The sequence below is a fragment of the Accipiter gentilis genome, chromosome 18 (assembly GCF_929443795.1).
Source record: "Accipiter gentilis chromosome 18, bAccGen1.1, whole genome shotgun sequence".
Taxonomy (NCBI): Eukaryota; Metazoa; Chordata; class Aves; order Accipitriformes; family Accipitridae; genus Astur; species Astur gentilis.
Window position 1 is genome coordinate 17285921 of NC_064897.1, and position 17932 is coordinate 17303852.

General features: G+C 41.2%; 1 protein-coding gene across 1 annotated transcript; it reads right to left on the reverse strand.

Annotated features, from left to right (window-relative positions):
- Positions 1–60: 60 nt before the first annotated feature.
- Positions 61–16455, reverse strand: CCDC77 (coiled-coil domain containing 77). Its single transcript, XM_049822680.1, has 11 exons — positions 16079–16455; positions 14427–14643; positions 12983–13125; positions 11450–11546; positions 10048–10114; positions 9179–9273; positions 7701–7849; positions 7123–7366; positions 6203–6328; positions 5965–6117; positions 61–4118 (listed from the first exon to the last, which is right to left on the reverse strand). Exons 1-11 carry the CDS (start codon positions 16123–16125, stop codon positions 3972–3974), a joined length of 1485 nt encoding a protein of 494 aa, XP_049678637.1. The 5' UTR covers positions 16126–16455; the 3' UTR covers positions 61–3971.
- Between the last annotated feature and the right edge of the window lie 1477 nt (positions 16456–17932).

The following is a 17932-nucleotide window of genomic DNA, read 5'->3' on the forward strand; positions in this document are numbered from 1 at the left end:
AGGATTTTGACTGAGCAGGCACAGATACATTCTAGTGTAACAGAATTAAATGTATTTGTGAGCTGTAATTAAAAGTCTGAACGACATAGCTTTTCATGAATATGAACACCTACCAGAACAGGGATGTTGCTCCCAGCTAGTCTCAGAAAAGTACTTAATTATCAAAGAATTACTTCCTGGCCTACATTCAGAGACATCACAATTCCAGAATATTGGGCTGCCCACAGACTCCATCCATCCTGGTAAAACGTGCATGTTTCTGAATTGATACTACTACTTATATAAGCAATTCAAGTACTGCCATTGCATACAAGTATATACTACACTACTATTTAGATTTATTCTGACAGCTATCAGAACTGTGGCTACTGTTAATCTGCCTTTCTAAGTGCAGTGACAGCGTCCATTAATTGGGGAATTACTGCAAGTTATGGTATAGGGAGATCATGAGGGAATTTTTGGTTTTTTTTTTTTTTGCGTTTTGTTTTTTGGTTGTGGTTTGTGTTTTTTTTACCTTGTGTAACTTTGCTGTGTAGGGTGAGCTGACACAGCATACATTCCTATAATTAAGGCAACTGCATGAGTGCTGAAAAACTCCTACAAATATTGCATATAAATAAATCATAGGTTTAAAGCCAAAATGAACCTTTAAATGATTTCCTGTTAGTTCACATAATTATATTTCATTAAGTTCTAATGTGCCAAACCCAGTAACTTATTAAAACAAGCTACCTTCTCCAGAGGTGTAATCATTTTTTGATTTGAAGATAGAGGTGGAGAATTTGTTACCTCCACAAATAGTTTGTTGTAGTGAGGGAAAAAGCACAATCTTCCTGTTAAAAATGTGTGCTTTTCTAAATTAACTTCAGGTCTGGGTTACTGGTTCTGCTTAGCCTATCTCTGCTGGGATAGAGAGGCCTTTGGTAGTTTTTAATCTTCAAGATACGTGTATATTAATCAGTCTTCTTAATGCAATACGAGTTCTTGCACAACCTTTTCTCTTCTGCTGAATCATCTGTGGTTCTGTGCCTTACCCAATATTTCAACATCCTTTCTGAAATGTATGCATTCCTTCCTTACCTAAATAAGGCTACACCACAATAAAGTTTTTCCCTACTGCTCACTTTTCTCCTATTTATGCAAGAAACATTTTAGTGTCTTGGCTTACAGTAAGAACACTTGTCCAGTTCTAACCTTTAATCCTCTGCAGGATAGTCTCTGTATTCCTAGAATCAGTCACTTTGGAGATCTCTCAAATTCTGTGCTCCTACATACATAACCTGGCATTTAGTTGTATTGAAACGATACAAGTCACACGTTATTAACTTAAATTAGCAAAAAAAAAAGTTAATTGGTCTTTGGAGTAAATGCCATTTTTTGCTTTCTACCCAAAAATTGTGGAAGAAAATTGACTAATATAGGTCTTGGAACCTTTCCCAGGAAACCCTTTTGGAAATGCCAGTAATTCTTTACTGCCATCTTAAAGGGTAGTTGTCAGTGGCAGGAAGCACTTGGGTCTTTAAGGCAGTTCTTGACTTGAAGGTCTACATTTCTTTTGGCAATATAAAGCAACATTTCAATTTCACATGATCACATGATGTCACGCAGAAAGAGCATGTACAATACTTTGCACTTCCTGCCCTTGGACAAATACTCAAGCTTCCAAATAAAATGGATTTACAGATCAGCACTACCGTAATTTCCCCACCCCCACCACTCACCAGCAGATATATTAGGAATGTAGTCATTTTATTCTGTTCAGTCTTTTAAGTAATAAAGAATATCTGTAAGGAAGACAGGAAATTAAACATTTACATCCTTCTTCCCCCAATACTTCCTCCCAATCTTACAAACCTCAATGTCAAAGCCTACAGTCTTTATCCAGACACGCTTCAGGGCTTTCAAGTGAGGAAAATGTCTTCACAGGCAATTCTTTAGCTTGGAAGAGTTGAAAATAAACAGAAACCCATTTATTTCTATAGGTTCAAGAAACCTTTTTGCTAGCTTCCCATCAGGTGAATTTAAGTAGATGGATCCTGCTGAATAAGTGGTTAATACTTCATTATGTAGCAATTTTCAGAAGCAGCCTTCCAGGACGTGTGATAACTTTGATATCTTATCTTTAAACTGGTAGCATGTTATTTCACATACAAACTTACCTTAATTAGCTAGACTTATCTGAGAAAGTACTAGTCAACTAAGAAAGAGTGAGACTGAATGATGGATAGCATTATTTAATAACTTTCCTCAACTGTCCACATAGCATCAGCACCCAAGTTGCTCATGAATCAGTTTCTGAACAGTTCAGCATTTTCAGCTAATCAGTGCAACATACTTTAAAACAGTCTCTCCTAAGTTGTAGTAGTAGTTGAGCATTTTCGTACAGACTACCAGCCACCCAACACTACAGTCTGTCTGTGATGAATCTGACGTTAAGAACACACACAGAATAAAAGCCACAGTACAATACCATAAGGGAGAGACAGCAAGTTTGTCACAAAAACGAAACACAATTGATGTGGGCCTTGACTTCTTGAGTGAATTTCCCATCCTGCATTGCTTTAGCTGGTGCTATAAAAACAATTCTTTCTCCAAATCTTGACAGTACAAAACCATCTTTTGCATTTCTACCTCTCCCAGACACTGAATGAGGATCTCCATGGCCACTACCACATCCAAAAGAAACTGCCTGCTTTCACACACTAAATTCTTTTCAACAAGAAGGGAAGTGCTGGTAGCCTATAGGTGTATACTTCAGAAAGACATTGTTCTGCTTCTGTCACATTTAACAAGGTAAGTAGGAAACAGAGGCACTGAAATACTTTTCCCAACACAGATCTGCTCTCAGCCTACAAGGTGAACAAGATTTGCTGATGCTACAGTAAAAGCATGAATACCTGCAATTATAAAGTGGGCTGAAACCATGCCGTAACTCTTTTCATGATTTCATCTGTTTTCTAGAATTGTGAGGTCCTGATGGCTGATATGAAGATAATAATCATAGAGTTATATTTATCATGCAGCAACTAGGCACCTGCTCTGCCACCCCAATTTCAGTTACAGTTCAGTAGCAACAACTGCTGTAGCAAAAGTTGACCATGATCTGTTGGTACATAACCAAGATATTGTTTAAAGCTACAAAGATAGATAATATGGTGGTTAAGGAAGATACTAGATGCCTTTTATTATAGGCTTTCTCTGTGTTAAGATAAAATGGGAGGAAGGGGACAAGGTGATGACAGTGTAGTATTTCCCTCCCCTCCAAACATTCAAAACAAGTGTAGATGTTGCTGGTTCTTGCAGATGAGCTCTATAACAGGTTATCTTTTTCCACCATATTAAATCAGTCAGGTTTGTCCCAATGAGGTTAGAACCAAGCAAAGGGAAGCCATTTTAAAATAGTTATACTGTCAAGGGGAATCAGATGTAATACACTTTAATATGTACTTTCTATACGTGGTCTTTTTCAAAGAAAATTTCCAGTTACATCCTGATGTGCCTAAGCACCAAAGCAGTAATCATTTAAACCATTTTAAAAGCTGCTTCTCACATAGGAAGAGGTCAGTCAAGCAATTCAGATCTTGAACTAGATCCGTCCATGATTATTAATGTCATTATAACCATATATGTGGTTTATAATGTGTTCCAAATAAAGGTGAAGGCCAGTATACACTGACCCCTACCACAGATATGAAGGTAAGATGAAGTCATAAGCATATTCCTGATGTATCAGTCATCATGTACTTTCTATGTCAGTCTTATCACATGCCATCTCTCAGCAGAAACAGCAATATAATCTGGCGTGTTAAGAACGGCTCAAGTACAGTGTTATGACATTAACTGCAGATTTCCTCAAGCCTTCTGTCACTGAATGCCAGGAAACAGACAGGCAGGAGCTGCTCTCACATATGACTATTCCAGCCCAGCAATGTCCCATTCCTAAAACTAGGATGCTAGCTAATACCTCAGCTTCAGCAGACCCGTAGTTCATTCTCTAAGCCATAGATTTTTGCTTTTAAGTTTTTTAGTTCTCCTTGAATTTTACGGGTTAGTCTGTTTCCTTGGCGGACCTCATGGAGAATTGCAAGATCCTGGTCTGGTCCAATATTCAGAGTCACCTAAAAAGGAAAAGAAAAACAAATTAAGAAAACAAAGCAGTACAGAATACAATTTAGAGAGCATTATGATGAGGATATGAGGGAGAGAATGCTAAAGGAGACCCTTTGTAGCTAGCAAAGAGGATGCTTAAGCTAATAATATCACTAGGCTAATACATATCACCAATAGAAAGGTGCTCCAGAACTAAAAATAAAGAACAAAGCTTTCATACATTATGGTATTGTATTACTTGTGAGAAAGAAATCTGGATAGAATATAATCAAGTTTACCCATAACTTGTCAGCTCTTTTCTAATTCCTGCATTATTTAGAGACCCACAAAAAAAAGGCAAGTTAAATTATTTATCAGCTAACTTTTACGTAGTTCTAAGTACCTCACCTGATATGATGACATTTTGTCATCTTTTGCTACTAGAACTAGAGGTGGTTTAACAGCTGTGGCCAACCTGCTGCCTTCTGAACGGCATACAATTCAAGAGCAGTTCAAGACAATGCCTAGTCTCAGGCCATGCCATATGGCCCATACTGAGCCGAATAAAGGCTGCTTGATAATCAGAATTCCTTATGGCAAGCTAGCCAGGGCTGCCATTTCCTGTCACCCTGGAACTGGATAGATAGCATGCCAGCCCAGCCACTTTCAACAGCAGAGCAGCACAGCCTTGGAAGCTGCTCTCAAAGTCCTCTTTTCTCTCGACCCTTTAGGGCGTCTAGTTGTCATCATGTAGTTCTTGGTCAAAGACTTTAATACGCAAATCAGAAAATTTAGTCATCTGTAGTCATTTTGACCTCAAGTGATGAGGAGGATTTAAAGATCACTCTGAAGACTTCTAGCAAGTATTTTGTTCCTCTGCCCTCTTGTGGTTAAAAGTGTAAAGAAATTACAATTAAGGGGACACTCACAGTTACAAAACTTACAGGTCTGTAGTAAAGGTATCACAGGCAATTTTTCCCCCATTCACATATGCTGTTTAGTCCTTAAAGAATAAAGTTTAAAAACTCACAGCCCAAGAAAAAAACAGAAAAAAACCCAAACAAAAAAAAACCCAACACAAAAACAAACAAACAAAAAATTGAAGTAATTAGGGAAGACAAGTGCATTAGTCTAATTAAACTGAACTGTGCGCCAAAAGTACAGAAAACAAATGAATTGGTGGCACTGCCAGACTCCTGAAGGAGAGTCAGTTGAACAAAAACTATGCCTAGATCAACCTCCTAAGCATATCTTAGATAAATATCTCATCCTAAACTCCAAGCAACATCAAGGCTGTGACTTCCCTTCTAAGCTGTTCTGATGTTCATGTACACATCTGGAAGGTACTAAAGAGTACACAGCTTCAAGTTCCAGCCATTGATTCTGCAGCAACTTTTGGAGAGTTACAACTGAGATATTAACAAAGGAATGAATAGAATATTCACAATACTTAAGTCAATGATCTACCTCTTACTGGAACAAAACCAAACACTATGGCCCCAGAAAGAAAACCAATCAGTATTTTCTTTGCAGGATATACTTCTGAAACAAACTACTCAGCTGTCTCAAAACTGCAAGGCAGTAAAGTGAGCTACAGGCATCAGATAAGAACTCTCAGAGTTGCAACAAAAATACACAGCTAATGTATAATCAGGGCAGTTCCTGGCAAACTTGATGCCTGATTAACAAAGACAAATTTTTTTTGCTTCATAAATTACATAAGAAGGCAAGTTTTTTCAAATATTAATATCTAAAGGAACACTTAGGAAAGAAATTATTTCCTTAACTCTAGGGAAATACTGCATTTAAATACTGAGAATACACCTCTATAGGGTAAGCTCATAATAGTCTGCCTCAGAAATGCTTAGCAGTTACCATAAAAAGCTGCTTCTCTACATCTTTCAACTTCTGCCGAAGCTGTTTAATGTCATTCTTGAAGCCTTCCACTTCCATATTACGACGTTTTTCCAAGGCTTCATATCGCTGAGTCATCAGCTTCAGGCGCTTCCCCATCTTTTCTGAGCGTTCCTATGGAGATGAAAACTCAATAGGGTATACAAAATAAAACCTGCAAGATCATCACACAGCTAGCAGATGATTACAGACTAATTACCTTAAAGAGTTCTCTGCCAACATCTCCCTCCTCACGAATCCTAGCCAGCTCACCTTCCAGGGTGATACACTGCTCTCTATACATGTTTGATAGGCGCTGTTCCTGCATTAGCTGTTCTTGCAGTGACTAGGACATAGGAGGAACAGAAAGAATCAACTCAAAAGCCAGTGCTCACAAAATTTCAACTGCTCCGGAACAGCAAGTGTGATAGATTGACAATATGACAGGCAAATAAAAATTAACAACTGGAGCTACAGCTAAGGATATAACCAGGTAAGGACAATATTCTAAACCCACTTCCATTACCAAAACCTTTTCATTAGATTATCGGTTCTGCCTGACTGCTCAAAGAACTCTCTCCTCTTCCCCTTAAAAATAATATTCAACTAAAGCTGTAATTCCGCTTCTCACAGCTGCTTGCCCATTACTGCATTTCATTCAGTAGTAGATGAAAACAATTCCCTATTACTTGTTTACTTTCCAATTCCTTATTGCCTGTTTACCCACTTCAGATCTCCCAGCTTCTCACTGAAAGTATACCTGAAGTGGAAATAAAATCCTGACTACCGTAGAATTGCTGGGGGACATCAACTGAAAGGACTTATTCTCCCCCAACAGCAGCAAGGAACATATAGACACTGCATTCTAAGTCCATTAGCTGAGACCATTTACACTAAAAGAAAGGCATGTGCAACAAGCAGGTTAAGAACTGTTGGCCCACATATCACACAGGTTGCAGAAGTAGGGAATTGTCCTGGGCATAAAAGAAACTGACAGTGAAGTGCTACTGTAAGTCATGGCAAGCCACTACAGCTTTGAAACAGCTGCTAGCTACTGCCTATCTAGGCAAAACCCAGATGCTTCCAATTTTCTAGTCAAAAACTGTTAAAGAGCCTCTACCTAGGACAAAAACAAATTACATTTATTTCTCTGCTGTGGAGTTTCCAAGCTCCATCATCTGCTCGAAGCATCTTCTTGGTATCTCTCTGCTTCTTCTCTCTTCCTGGCTCCTTACTGATAGTAAGCTGATCCAGATCTTTGTCAAGTTTCCTCAGCAGACTGTCCTTCTCTGCCATCCATGCTTTCTCATTGGCTCGGGCATCAAACTTGAGCTGAAGAAAGTCACGGGTACTCTCATATAAGAGATTTTGGGTCTTATGGAGTCTGTAAAAAGGGATCGCAGTGGAGTTAATTAACTTCTTTCCTAGTTCCTACCTTAATTTCCTCAGTCATCATTGCAAGTTCGAAGAGGCATGGAAGAAAAAGATAAGGTGTTTTCCTAACAAGTTTAGCTCTTCTTATCTAATGAAAGAAGTGATATTCTTCCAATGTGAAATAGGATTTTTAATATGTAGATTACTCCATCTTACACATTACTACGCACACTACCAAAGAGATGGCCTGCTGCAGAAAGCAACATACTGAAAGCCAAAATATTTCTATTGTTCCCTTCTCTTCTCATCTCATGACTACGTCATGGTTATTCTCTCACACTCACTTATCTGTTATAGTTTTGATCTTGTCCTGGTCCCTCTGATGCTGGAGCTGGGCTTCCTCCATGTGAATCCGCCTGTCCTCTAGTAGTGCCTCAATCTGTTCCTTGGATAATCGTGTCTGTTCTTCTATCTGAGCTTGCAGGGCCTCCACCTGAATAAGCAAACACATTACTGAATAAGACCTCACAGCAACTCTGCTCCTGTCCTTGCAAGTCTCTTAAATTCCAAGATTCAGATCAAAGACTCTACCCCATAATACCTTTGAGAGTTCTAATTTCTCAAATTTTTATTTTTGTTTTAATGCTAAGTATTTCAAACAGCTAAAACATTTTAAGAAAAAAATCACGCTAAAGGCAAGACAGGCATATTATAAGCAGCAACAACAGATCGAAGATATTGGAAAGATTTAAATTGCACAAAGGATGTGACAAATCCTTTGGAATATGCAGAGACACTTCTGTCCCTGTTCTACCATCTTCCAATGAAATGGTGATATAAAAAAACCCTAAATTCTAGGAAGGCAGCAAGTCCACATATCTTGAACAAAAGAAATTACTCAACCAGAATGAATTACTAAATGTAAATAAGATGAGTGAAGGAGAGGGATGCAAAGAATCTTGATCTAGGGCACATAGTCAGGGAGACAAATTGGAACAAGTAATTGAAAAATGTGCATCTGGCCTATGTGTAAAAAAACTATCCGAAAAAACTTTGCATGTACTTAGATAGCTTATTTTTATGACAATTTTGTATAATGCTCTTGCTCCAGAATAAATGTTGTTAGACAGCTAACTGGCTACTAGGTCAGTCACCACTGCCCTTGAACAACAACAACAAAATTAAAAAAAAATAAAAAAAATAATAAAAAAAAAATCTATCTGCTGTACAAGTTTGCTCTTTAATTTGCTTTTCTTGACTCATACTTCCTCATGCTTTAGACACAGCTTCTGGTATCTTCCCCAATTCATGATTCTGTACATTTTATCTTCCATTCTGTCATGCTGTCTACACCCTATCTTTCACTGAAGTCTAGCAAAGGGAACATGTCATTGTACTAGTGCATCTTATCAGGGCTGCCCAATTCCATCTCAGACACATTGCTTTTGTCAGACTTCCACAAAATATCGAACCCTGCAGATCTTCTGTGTGTTTAATGTAAATTCATAGGCACAATCAAATTACAGGAGATAATATCAATTACACCCACCTTCTGTATTTAAGGGCAACATATTCCAGTTGACATTACTGGAACTTCTACTTATGTAAAGCTTCCAGAATCAGATACAAGTTCTTAAATCTAAGCTTACATTCATTGCAAAGAAACAGCTAAGTAAACAGAGGGAAAGTGGGAATCCATAGTAAGACATGGGGACTGATAAAATTGGCATGACTACATCTTATCTAAACAGACAGCATATTTGTCTATCATAATTTCTTGGACAGCCAGGAATTATGTCCATCATGTAGCAAATGTTTTTACCTGAAGTAGAAGTGTTTGATTATCTCTCTGATATCTCTCAGGACCTTCTGGTTTCTCTCCTTTTGCTGCTGGTTTTGAAGTGCTCCTCTTGGTGCCTATTGCAGAAATTTAACAGAAGTAGAAAAGAGTTTTCCAATCTACCTGCAGTATCTTTCCAAGCACGAAATATTGTATGTTCTGGCAGGCCTACAAGAACAGGAAAACACTTGCCACTGCTGCAGTCACAAGGACTTCTAGCAGGGCTAGCTGGAAGAAAAGAGTTTCAGAACTTATGGTGATCCTATACCTTTATCCCACACTATCACACCACGATATTTAGGCAACCTACTAATTTTCATGGCATATATAGAAAGCAAACTTAAATTTTCTTAAATAAATGATGAAGAGGCAGATGATAGAGTTGCACAAGCATGAAGCCTTGAATGAGTTTTGAGTGTTAGCTAATTTCAGTCAATTTGGAAGAGGCAGTGCTTTCAAAAGAGAAAATCAGTAAGTAGGCATACAGACCCACACTGCTGTCTACACTAAAGGCAGGCAGAACACAACACCTTGGAATGGCTGTGGCTAAGGGTGCCTGTCCAGTTGGTACCTTCATAGTTCCATAACAGCCATTCCATAGTCACACCAGCCTTTTTCTTAGCTGAGCAGATCATGGACATGAGAGCCAGCTCAGGTTATTTTAAAAGATTTCAAAGGGAAGCCAAGAGTACTGCATATATATGTGTATGTACACATGGATACATTTAGGGAACTTAATAGAGGTATACTAAAATATTCACAGGAAGGAATTATTTTGGTATACCAGGCACAAACACGCAGAGAAATAAGTATCAATAGCTGAGCTGCTGTTCATCAGCTTGGTGTGGTACCTGTTCTAGAAGTATCATTTCGTTCATGTGACTCTGTGGATTTAGCTGGCCTTTGCAGAACAGTAACCTACAGAAACAAGATTAGATATCTGTGCTGAACATCTGACTTCTCCAAAGTTGCAATGGTCAAGAACAAATCTTAAAGAGTAAAATGAAATATCCAAAAGAACAGCGTTACCTTACTTCTACCACAAGACAAGGAAGACATTCGTAAGTGTAATGTCCATGTTGAAAAGTTTCCTTTATCATGGCTGAGTTTTGCCATTTCTGCCTCTATTTTTTTTCACCGAAAGGTAACTGGAAAGTAATCCTGCCTTTGCTGGCTTCATTAGGATGAAAGTCAGCACCCTCAACAGGAAAAGGAGCATTTTGGTGACAGCGAGAAGAGGAGGAAGGTGAAGATGAAGATTATGTTATTTCCTTCTTTCATGCTCCTTCTTGCCTTAGCAAGACAGAGAAACACGAAGCTTGATTTATCAGCACATTCACTCAAGCTACTGAACAAGCCTGGAATAAAAGCTAACCAATAAAACTATTGAAACAATTCAACTGTTGAACTGAAACCCACTTAACAAAAACTGAAGGTCATGAGGAAGCAGGTTATAACCCCAATGCTTATCTTGAGGTTGATGCTATATAATAGGCCTAATTTTAGAGCTACCCCGTATCAGGGAATTTTAAAGCTTCTGCAAGATTTTTTAACTGCTTGAGCAGTGTAGAACAACCACAAACAATGCAGCTTATTTCAGCCTCTTTCTGTACCTTAATCCAAGAGAAATCCTATATTCCATCATAGTCTCTGTATGTCCAAATAATTTGTGATTCATGACCTTAAGTAGGTTCAACTACACTGCACTTCATATGCTCTGCCATTTAATCAATTTAGCATTATTTCTGAAATATGCAATACAATATTGCCTAGAGGGGATGGCTCTTCTGCAGTCTCTCGCCTAGGAAACTACTGCAGCAACTCCAACACAGCTTTACTCTTTACCGAGGCCCTAAGAGATAGGCACTCTGAGATAGCTGATCTTCAAGCACCGCACCTGGTCATTTCTGCACTTCGTTTTTTTCTTTTTCTCTTTGTGGTATTCTCTCCAACTTCTCAATGACCATTTGCCAGATGGCTTCAGACTCCATCTGACACTTAGGAGGCTGATCTGGAAGTATGCTTTGAAGGGAGAAGGGGACTGATGCTAAGAGGACCTACTTCCAGTGTGCTACTTATCTGTCAGCAGCTATACTAAAACCTGGTGTTGCTACAGAGCTACAGATACCTCCTGCTTTGGGCTCATTTAGCAACTTTTGACTTGCGGGACAGATCTGGTCTGTGGTCAGCCTCTGGGGTACAGATCTTCCAGTTACAATCAAAAGCAGAGTTCTACAGACAAATGGAACTTGCCTTATGTGGAGGCTCCTTGTGAAAATATGTAACTTCTCCTCTGTCTGTTCCCACTAAAGCCAGGAGATGTTGAATTTTTTTTCTATCCTCCAGTTCCCTGGAATTCAAGGAAAGTGGTCAGCACATTGCTATTTTTAAGTACATCAAGACATTGTGGAACACTGTCTTTCTAGTTTACTTGTTAATGCTTACAAGTTTTCCAAGCTATTGCAGTTCTTGAGAATACAGCTTTAAATACAAACGCCCAAAGACATTACTGATGTTGCCAATACAATAAGAACACCACCAATTCTACTGGCACTGGGGAGCATTGCTCTTTTCAAATATGATACTACATAGGCTGATACAGCAATAGCACGTGGTGGTAAAGAATTTGTATTCCAGAGTTATGAACTACCTAAAATCCTTTCAGATACTTCATTCAACAAATTGTAAGTGTCCATTGTTTTTAAAGCAAACTACATTAAGGGCTATATCAGAGATTCCCCTGCAGCCCATGGTAAAGACCATGGTGAGGCAGGCCATCTCCCTGCAGACCATGGAGGTCCACAGTGGAGCAGATCTCCACCTGCAGCCTGTGGAGGACCCCACGCCAGAGCAGGTGGATGCCCAAAGGAGGCTGTGACCCCATGGGAAGCCCGTGCTGGAGCAGGTTCCTGGCAGGACCTGTGGATCCATGGAGAAAGGAGCCCACGCTGGAGCAGGTTTGCTGGCAGGACTTGTGACCCTGCAGGGGAGCCATGCTGGTGCGGTGTCTGTTCCTGAAGGACTGCACCCCATAGAAAGGGCCCACAGTGGAGAAATTCATGAAGGACTGTCTCCTGTGGGTGGGATCCCACATTGGAGCAGGGGAAGAGAGCGAGGAGGAAGCAGTGGCAGAGACAGCATGTGATGAACTGACTGCAACTCCCATTCCCCATCCCCCTGTGTCGCTCAGTGGGAGGAGGTAGAAAATTTGGGATTGAAGTTGAGCCCGGGAAGAAAGGGGGGTGGCAGTAAGGTGTTTCAAGATTTGTTTTATTTCTCATTATCCTACTCTGATTTGATTGGTAATAAATTAATTTCCCCAAGTCAAGTCTGTTTTGCCTGTGATGGTAATTGGTGAATGATCTCTCCCTGCCCTGATCTTGACCCACAAGCCTTTTGTTGTAGTTTTTCTCCCCCTGTCCAGCTGAGAAGGGAAGTGATAGAGCAGCTTGGTGGGCACCTGGCATCCAGTCAAGGTCAACCCACCACAGTCTGCTTAAATCAGAACCTCCATATTCAAACTGGCAACTCACAATTCAAATCTGAATATGTTCAACTTCTGCTTTCGCTTCTACTATTGGAATAGGAGGAATAATAAGTGGAAACATATTTAGCAGCCCAACAGATTGCATCCCACCTCCAAGACTGGTACAATTTCATAGGAGCCCTCCCTGGGAAGCATGGCATAAGTGCTTCTCTGAAGACTCCAGAACTGGACGAGAATTAGAACATTATGCATGCAATTGCTACTGCCAGTGACCCAGCCCACCAGCTAAGACAGCACACCTGATTTTCAGCCGGTCATTCTCTGAGTAAAGACGAAGGACGTGTTCCCTCTCCTGGAAGAGGTAGACTTGCATATCACTCAAAGCCTTTTGCAACTCCGCAATCTCCTCTTCTCGCTGATGTACTTCCCATTGCAATTTGTGCTAGGTAGAGAGAAGAAGGTACTTGAAATGATACAGAGCATTGGGCAACACTTAGAAACTTCAAACTGCTTGTGCCCCAAGCCTGTAACTGGTATTGAGCAACTGCCAGTTTGAGTGAATTATTTCATTCTCTTACAAAATTCGACCAGATGAGGGCAGTATTGAAAAATTATTAAAAAACGGTTCAACAGGGAGTTCAGAGCCCTGAAAATCATCGTCACTATGCAGCAGTCAAATAAGGCCTAAGCTAGGATCTCCAGTTTCCAGTGGTCGCACTTCTGCACTGGCAGTCAGTGTGGCACAGGTATGGGGAGTCTGACATCAACAAAAACCTAGCAAAGCCTCTGTAATAACACTTACTCTTAAAAGAAATTACTGAAGAATAAACATTAAAATATCCGTATGGTTTAGTAGTAAGAAATCGGGCTAGCTACTAGGTTCCATTAATGATTTTCTACCTGGTGCGGAAAACTAAAAAATCTTTCAGAAAACCATTCCTGTAGGAGAGAAGACACTATTTTGGAACCTGCCCCTCTTTTTCCCGTATGTTGAATGAAAGTAAGTTGTACGTCACGTGTTTCCTGAGGGCTTTCAGGCTGCTTCAAGCATGGCCAGTACTTGAGGAGACACCTCAATCACCTCAGAAGTGACCATTCTATTCCCAAAGTGCCATTCACAATTACAAATATGACCGCTAGACAGATGTATGCTGTAAGGCATATCAGAGCACTGAATATCTTACAGATATTCTCTATGATATTCTCTATGATTTCTTCCTCTTAAAAGGCTTTTTTTTTTTTTTTTTTTTAGGTTTTGGAGATTCTTTTAAATTCGTATTTATTTGCTGTGTAGTATACTGCTTAATAGCCTACAGCCAAGCGTATGAATTCCATTGCAGTAAATACAAATTATATCTGTATCTCAAAGCCCATTAAATTTGGACAAAGGAGCACTCATTCTTCACTGTGAGAAACAAGGGAAAGAAGTTGGACAAAATGAGAACTGAACATCTAAACTCAGGCTTTAATTTTAAAAAAACAGAAACAAACAACCCACTGTGAAGAAATAACCAAACTATAATAATTTAAGAATAGAAGAATATCCTCCAGGCATGAGTGTTTGCTTTGACAGAGGACAGACAGCTAGATTTTACAATCAAACCCTGAAATCAACTTCTTAACTTAGTTCTACCACGTTACTGGTAAATCTTAAGACCATCTGTGCGGAGCTTTCAACTGAAGAAAAATATTAAGTTTTTGTAAGGATACATAGTGCATCATAATTCAAAAACTTTTTCTAACCTGCTCATCATACGTTTCTTTGTATCTCTCCAGCCTTTTCACCAAATCCTCATGTTCCTCATCAAAGTCATCAACCTTCTTGCGGTAGTATTCCAGCAGCTCCCGGGATGGCCGGAGAAAGGCCAAGCGCTCATTGATTGAAGGGAGAGGAGTAAAGTCCTGCTGACTCGGAGACTGAGAACTAGCATATCTGGATGAGACATGGGGGGTTGCAAGCCTGGACAGAAACAGTTTCTAATGACATGTAAGATTCAGACAATAAAATTAAAAAACCTTTCTAAAATAGTTGAAAAAAGATTTTCAATTTTAACTCAGATTCAATTTCAAACACAGATTAGCTTGTCTGTGCTCCGAGTATTAACAGGAGATCACGGCATTTTGGAGAACCAAAAGCTTTGATATAGAACAGCTTGCAGGCTTACTATACTGTGGAGATAGGGCTAACTGATGGAAAAGGGAGAAAGAAAAATGCTACTGAAGGAGAGTCTCAGAGGTTATTTGGGGAGAGTGAACATGAAAGGAAGAGGAGGAAGGAAAAGAAGGAGAAAACAAAGGGGACAAAAAGTCCATTGTTGTGCAATTAGAAGCAGCAGCCACTGTGAGATAAACAGGAAGACATAATCTGTGATGGAATCACTATCTGATATCCAGAGAGAAAAACACTTTCAGAAGAAAGACTGTTGAATAAACACAATAATTCAGGTTAGCTGATGCACCAGCTGCCAGAATTTAAGGTGTAGGTCTCAGAATCTACATGCTTTCTTTTCTGGTGTACTTGATGGTCTTATCCACATCACTTGTTCACCCTTGATAGCGAAATAGAAGCTTCCAAGTTCTTGAATCTTATGTTGAGGTACTAGATGGAAAGCATGTCAATATTACATAAGTCAAACCAAGAATAAGTATGTGTAATTACATATCTGATTTTTCTTTTAAACAATGTTTACTGCATTCACACAGTTAAGCTGCTCAAACAAGCACCAAATTCGCAAATAGAGCTGCACGCAGAGTTCAAAATTCCCTTGGGAAGTGTTCTTTTCGTTATTTATGTTGATCTGACAAACACTTTTTTTTTTTTAATGATACCATGAGTAACAGAATTACAGCTAAGAAGCCTCTTTACTAAAGATCTGCTTAACAAAAACACAGTCCAGAATCTGATTCTGGAGCCAGCGCCAGAACTTTGATCATATAACGATCTGTCAGGTGACCCTGAAGCAGCCGTGACCTTTAAGCACCAGCTCACCAAAGCTGCTTAGATCAGAACCCCAACGTGCCACATCTGTGAAAACACGCCAAGCTCCTTAACTCCTGGCACTGTAGGAAAGTATTAAATGCACAATAACACGATCAATTAACGGAGGAACACTCCCTTCAGCTGCGCCCAGAAATGCCTTAAACAACACACTTGGAAACATAACAGCAAGAGAAGAAAACAGGTAACATAGGCACAAGGTGAATAGTTTATTACTGAACTAAGGAACAGTAGAAACGGAAAGGCCTAAGGAGAGGGAAGCGCAGCAGGTACCAGAGCGGACAAAACGGTGCCTTCCGTTAAGCCTGGCTACCGGACAGAACGGGAAGAGCTGCAGGGCCAGAGCCCCCAGAGCAGTTTCGGCGCGGGGTGACTGCGGAGGCAGCCCCCACACTACCTTCTGGAGCGAGGGGAGCTCCCCGGAGAGCAGTCCGTCGCGCTCATGGCGCCCCTGAGGAAGGGCCGGGCTGACGGCGGGTAGGGGACAGAAGCTTCGAGCCGGGGCTCAGCCGGGCCGCCTGCGGCGCCCGCCGGGTACCCCAGGAAGCTGGCGGAGGTGGGGGTGCCCGGCGGAGACACAGGCTAAGGCGCGTCGCAGGCCCCGCCGGGAACGGCCATAGGGGCCCTGGGGGACCCCCTGCCGAACAACCCAGGGACAAGCTCCCGAGGCAGCGCGGGAGGGGGCCGGCACCACCCGCCGCCGCCGCCGCCGCCGGTGCCGCCTCACGGGCCTCTACCGTCAGGGGCCCCCAACGGCAAAACAACCGCCGCCGCTGGCCCTCCACAACTCAAACGGCGAGGCAACCCGCCGCCCGCCGCCGCCCCCAATCACGGGCAGCCTTCCAGGCGGCGCCGACCGCCTCTACCAATCAGCGCTCGCGACACGGGCGGCAGGCGCTCCGCGCCGGCGCCTCCGGGAGTTGTAGTCCTTGGGAGTGGGGGCGGCAGTGCGCCTGCGCGGTGGGCGCGGTGGGCGGGGCGCTTCCTCGGGGAAGAAAGATGGGGCCTGGGCTGAGTGACCCCGTCTGTGTGATGGCGGGCTTAGGGCAGAAGAAAGGCAGCCTGCCCTGGGGACTCACGTCGTCGGGCAGGGACGCACAAACCACCCGAACACCCGTTTGTCTTCGAAAAGGGACTGAACGAAACGCGGGGGTTGTGAAGCAGTCACCGGTTCGAATTCTGGCTGAATATCCATGCGTATTGTTCAGATGCTTTTTAGCCTCTTCGTCCCCACATGTGTCTTCCCATACCCAGCAGTGCTTAGTATTCTTCTCACAATTTGTGCAGTATGCTAATTTACTACTAATTTTCCTAATTTACCTACTAAGTGTGCTGGGGAAAAACCTGCATGCTAATAAGCCAGCTTTTTTCCTTAACCATTTCTTTAAAGAAATGGATTTCCTGTATTTAAAAAAAAAAAAAAAAAAAATCTAGGCTTACTTACAAAACTATGAGGCCCTTCACCAAATCAATTTTCTCAATAGAGGAAAGAGGAGGGTAGATCATTTTCTGGGCAAAGTCTGGAAGAAAGGCTGCTATTATCCTTGGTTAGGCTAGCTGCTCTCTCCGTTTCTCATAAAGCAGTGCAATATATTGTACAAGGGGCTGAAGTCTTCTCTCGAGGAAGTGATAAATGTTTCCAGATGACCAAGAAGAATAAGGATTGACGTGGGGTACACAAGTCCCAGCATGGCCCAGTGTGTCAGAGGCCCCCAAACCGGAGGGGGTAACTGAGAAAAGTGTAAAATTCTGTTTCAAAAAGGGTATCTTGCAGAACAGATAAAATGAAAAAATGCCCCCGCATGGGTTATTTGGGATTTTTAGCTTTTTACTCTGTTACGAAAACCTGCATCCTTCCCAGCAGTGCCTTCCAGAGCCCTCCACAACCCCAAACATATTAACACAAAGCCAAAACAACCTTGAATGGTGTAGAAGGATATCAGCGAAAGACTGGTTGTCAAAACAAAGCTTTTGCATGGATTTTGTGCTTTCTAGCACGGAGTTTTTTCCCTCTAGTACTCCCGGCTAAATCGCTGCTTATCTTGGAAATCAGGTATGTTGGTTCTGAGACTCCTGTTGGGAAGACAATATACATACTGATACATTTCTTCAAACAAATCCGGTACAGCTCATCAGAAGAGAGACACAACCAAATAATAAAGGAAAAAAATGGCAGGAGTATGTAGAAATAGAATTTCTAGATACTGCTAAGGAAACATCTGTGCTCCACATGCTTTTGCAGTCATAAATG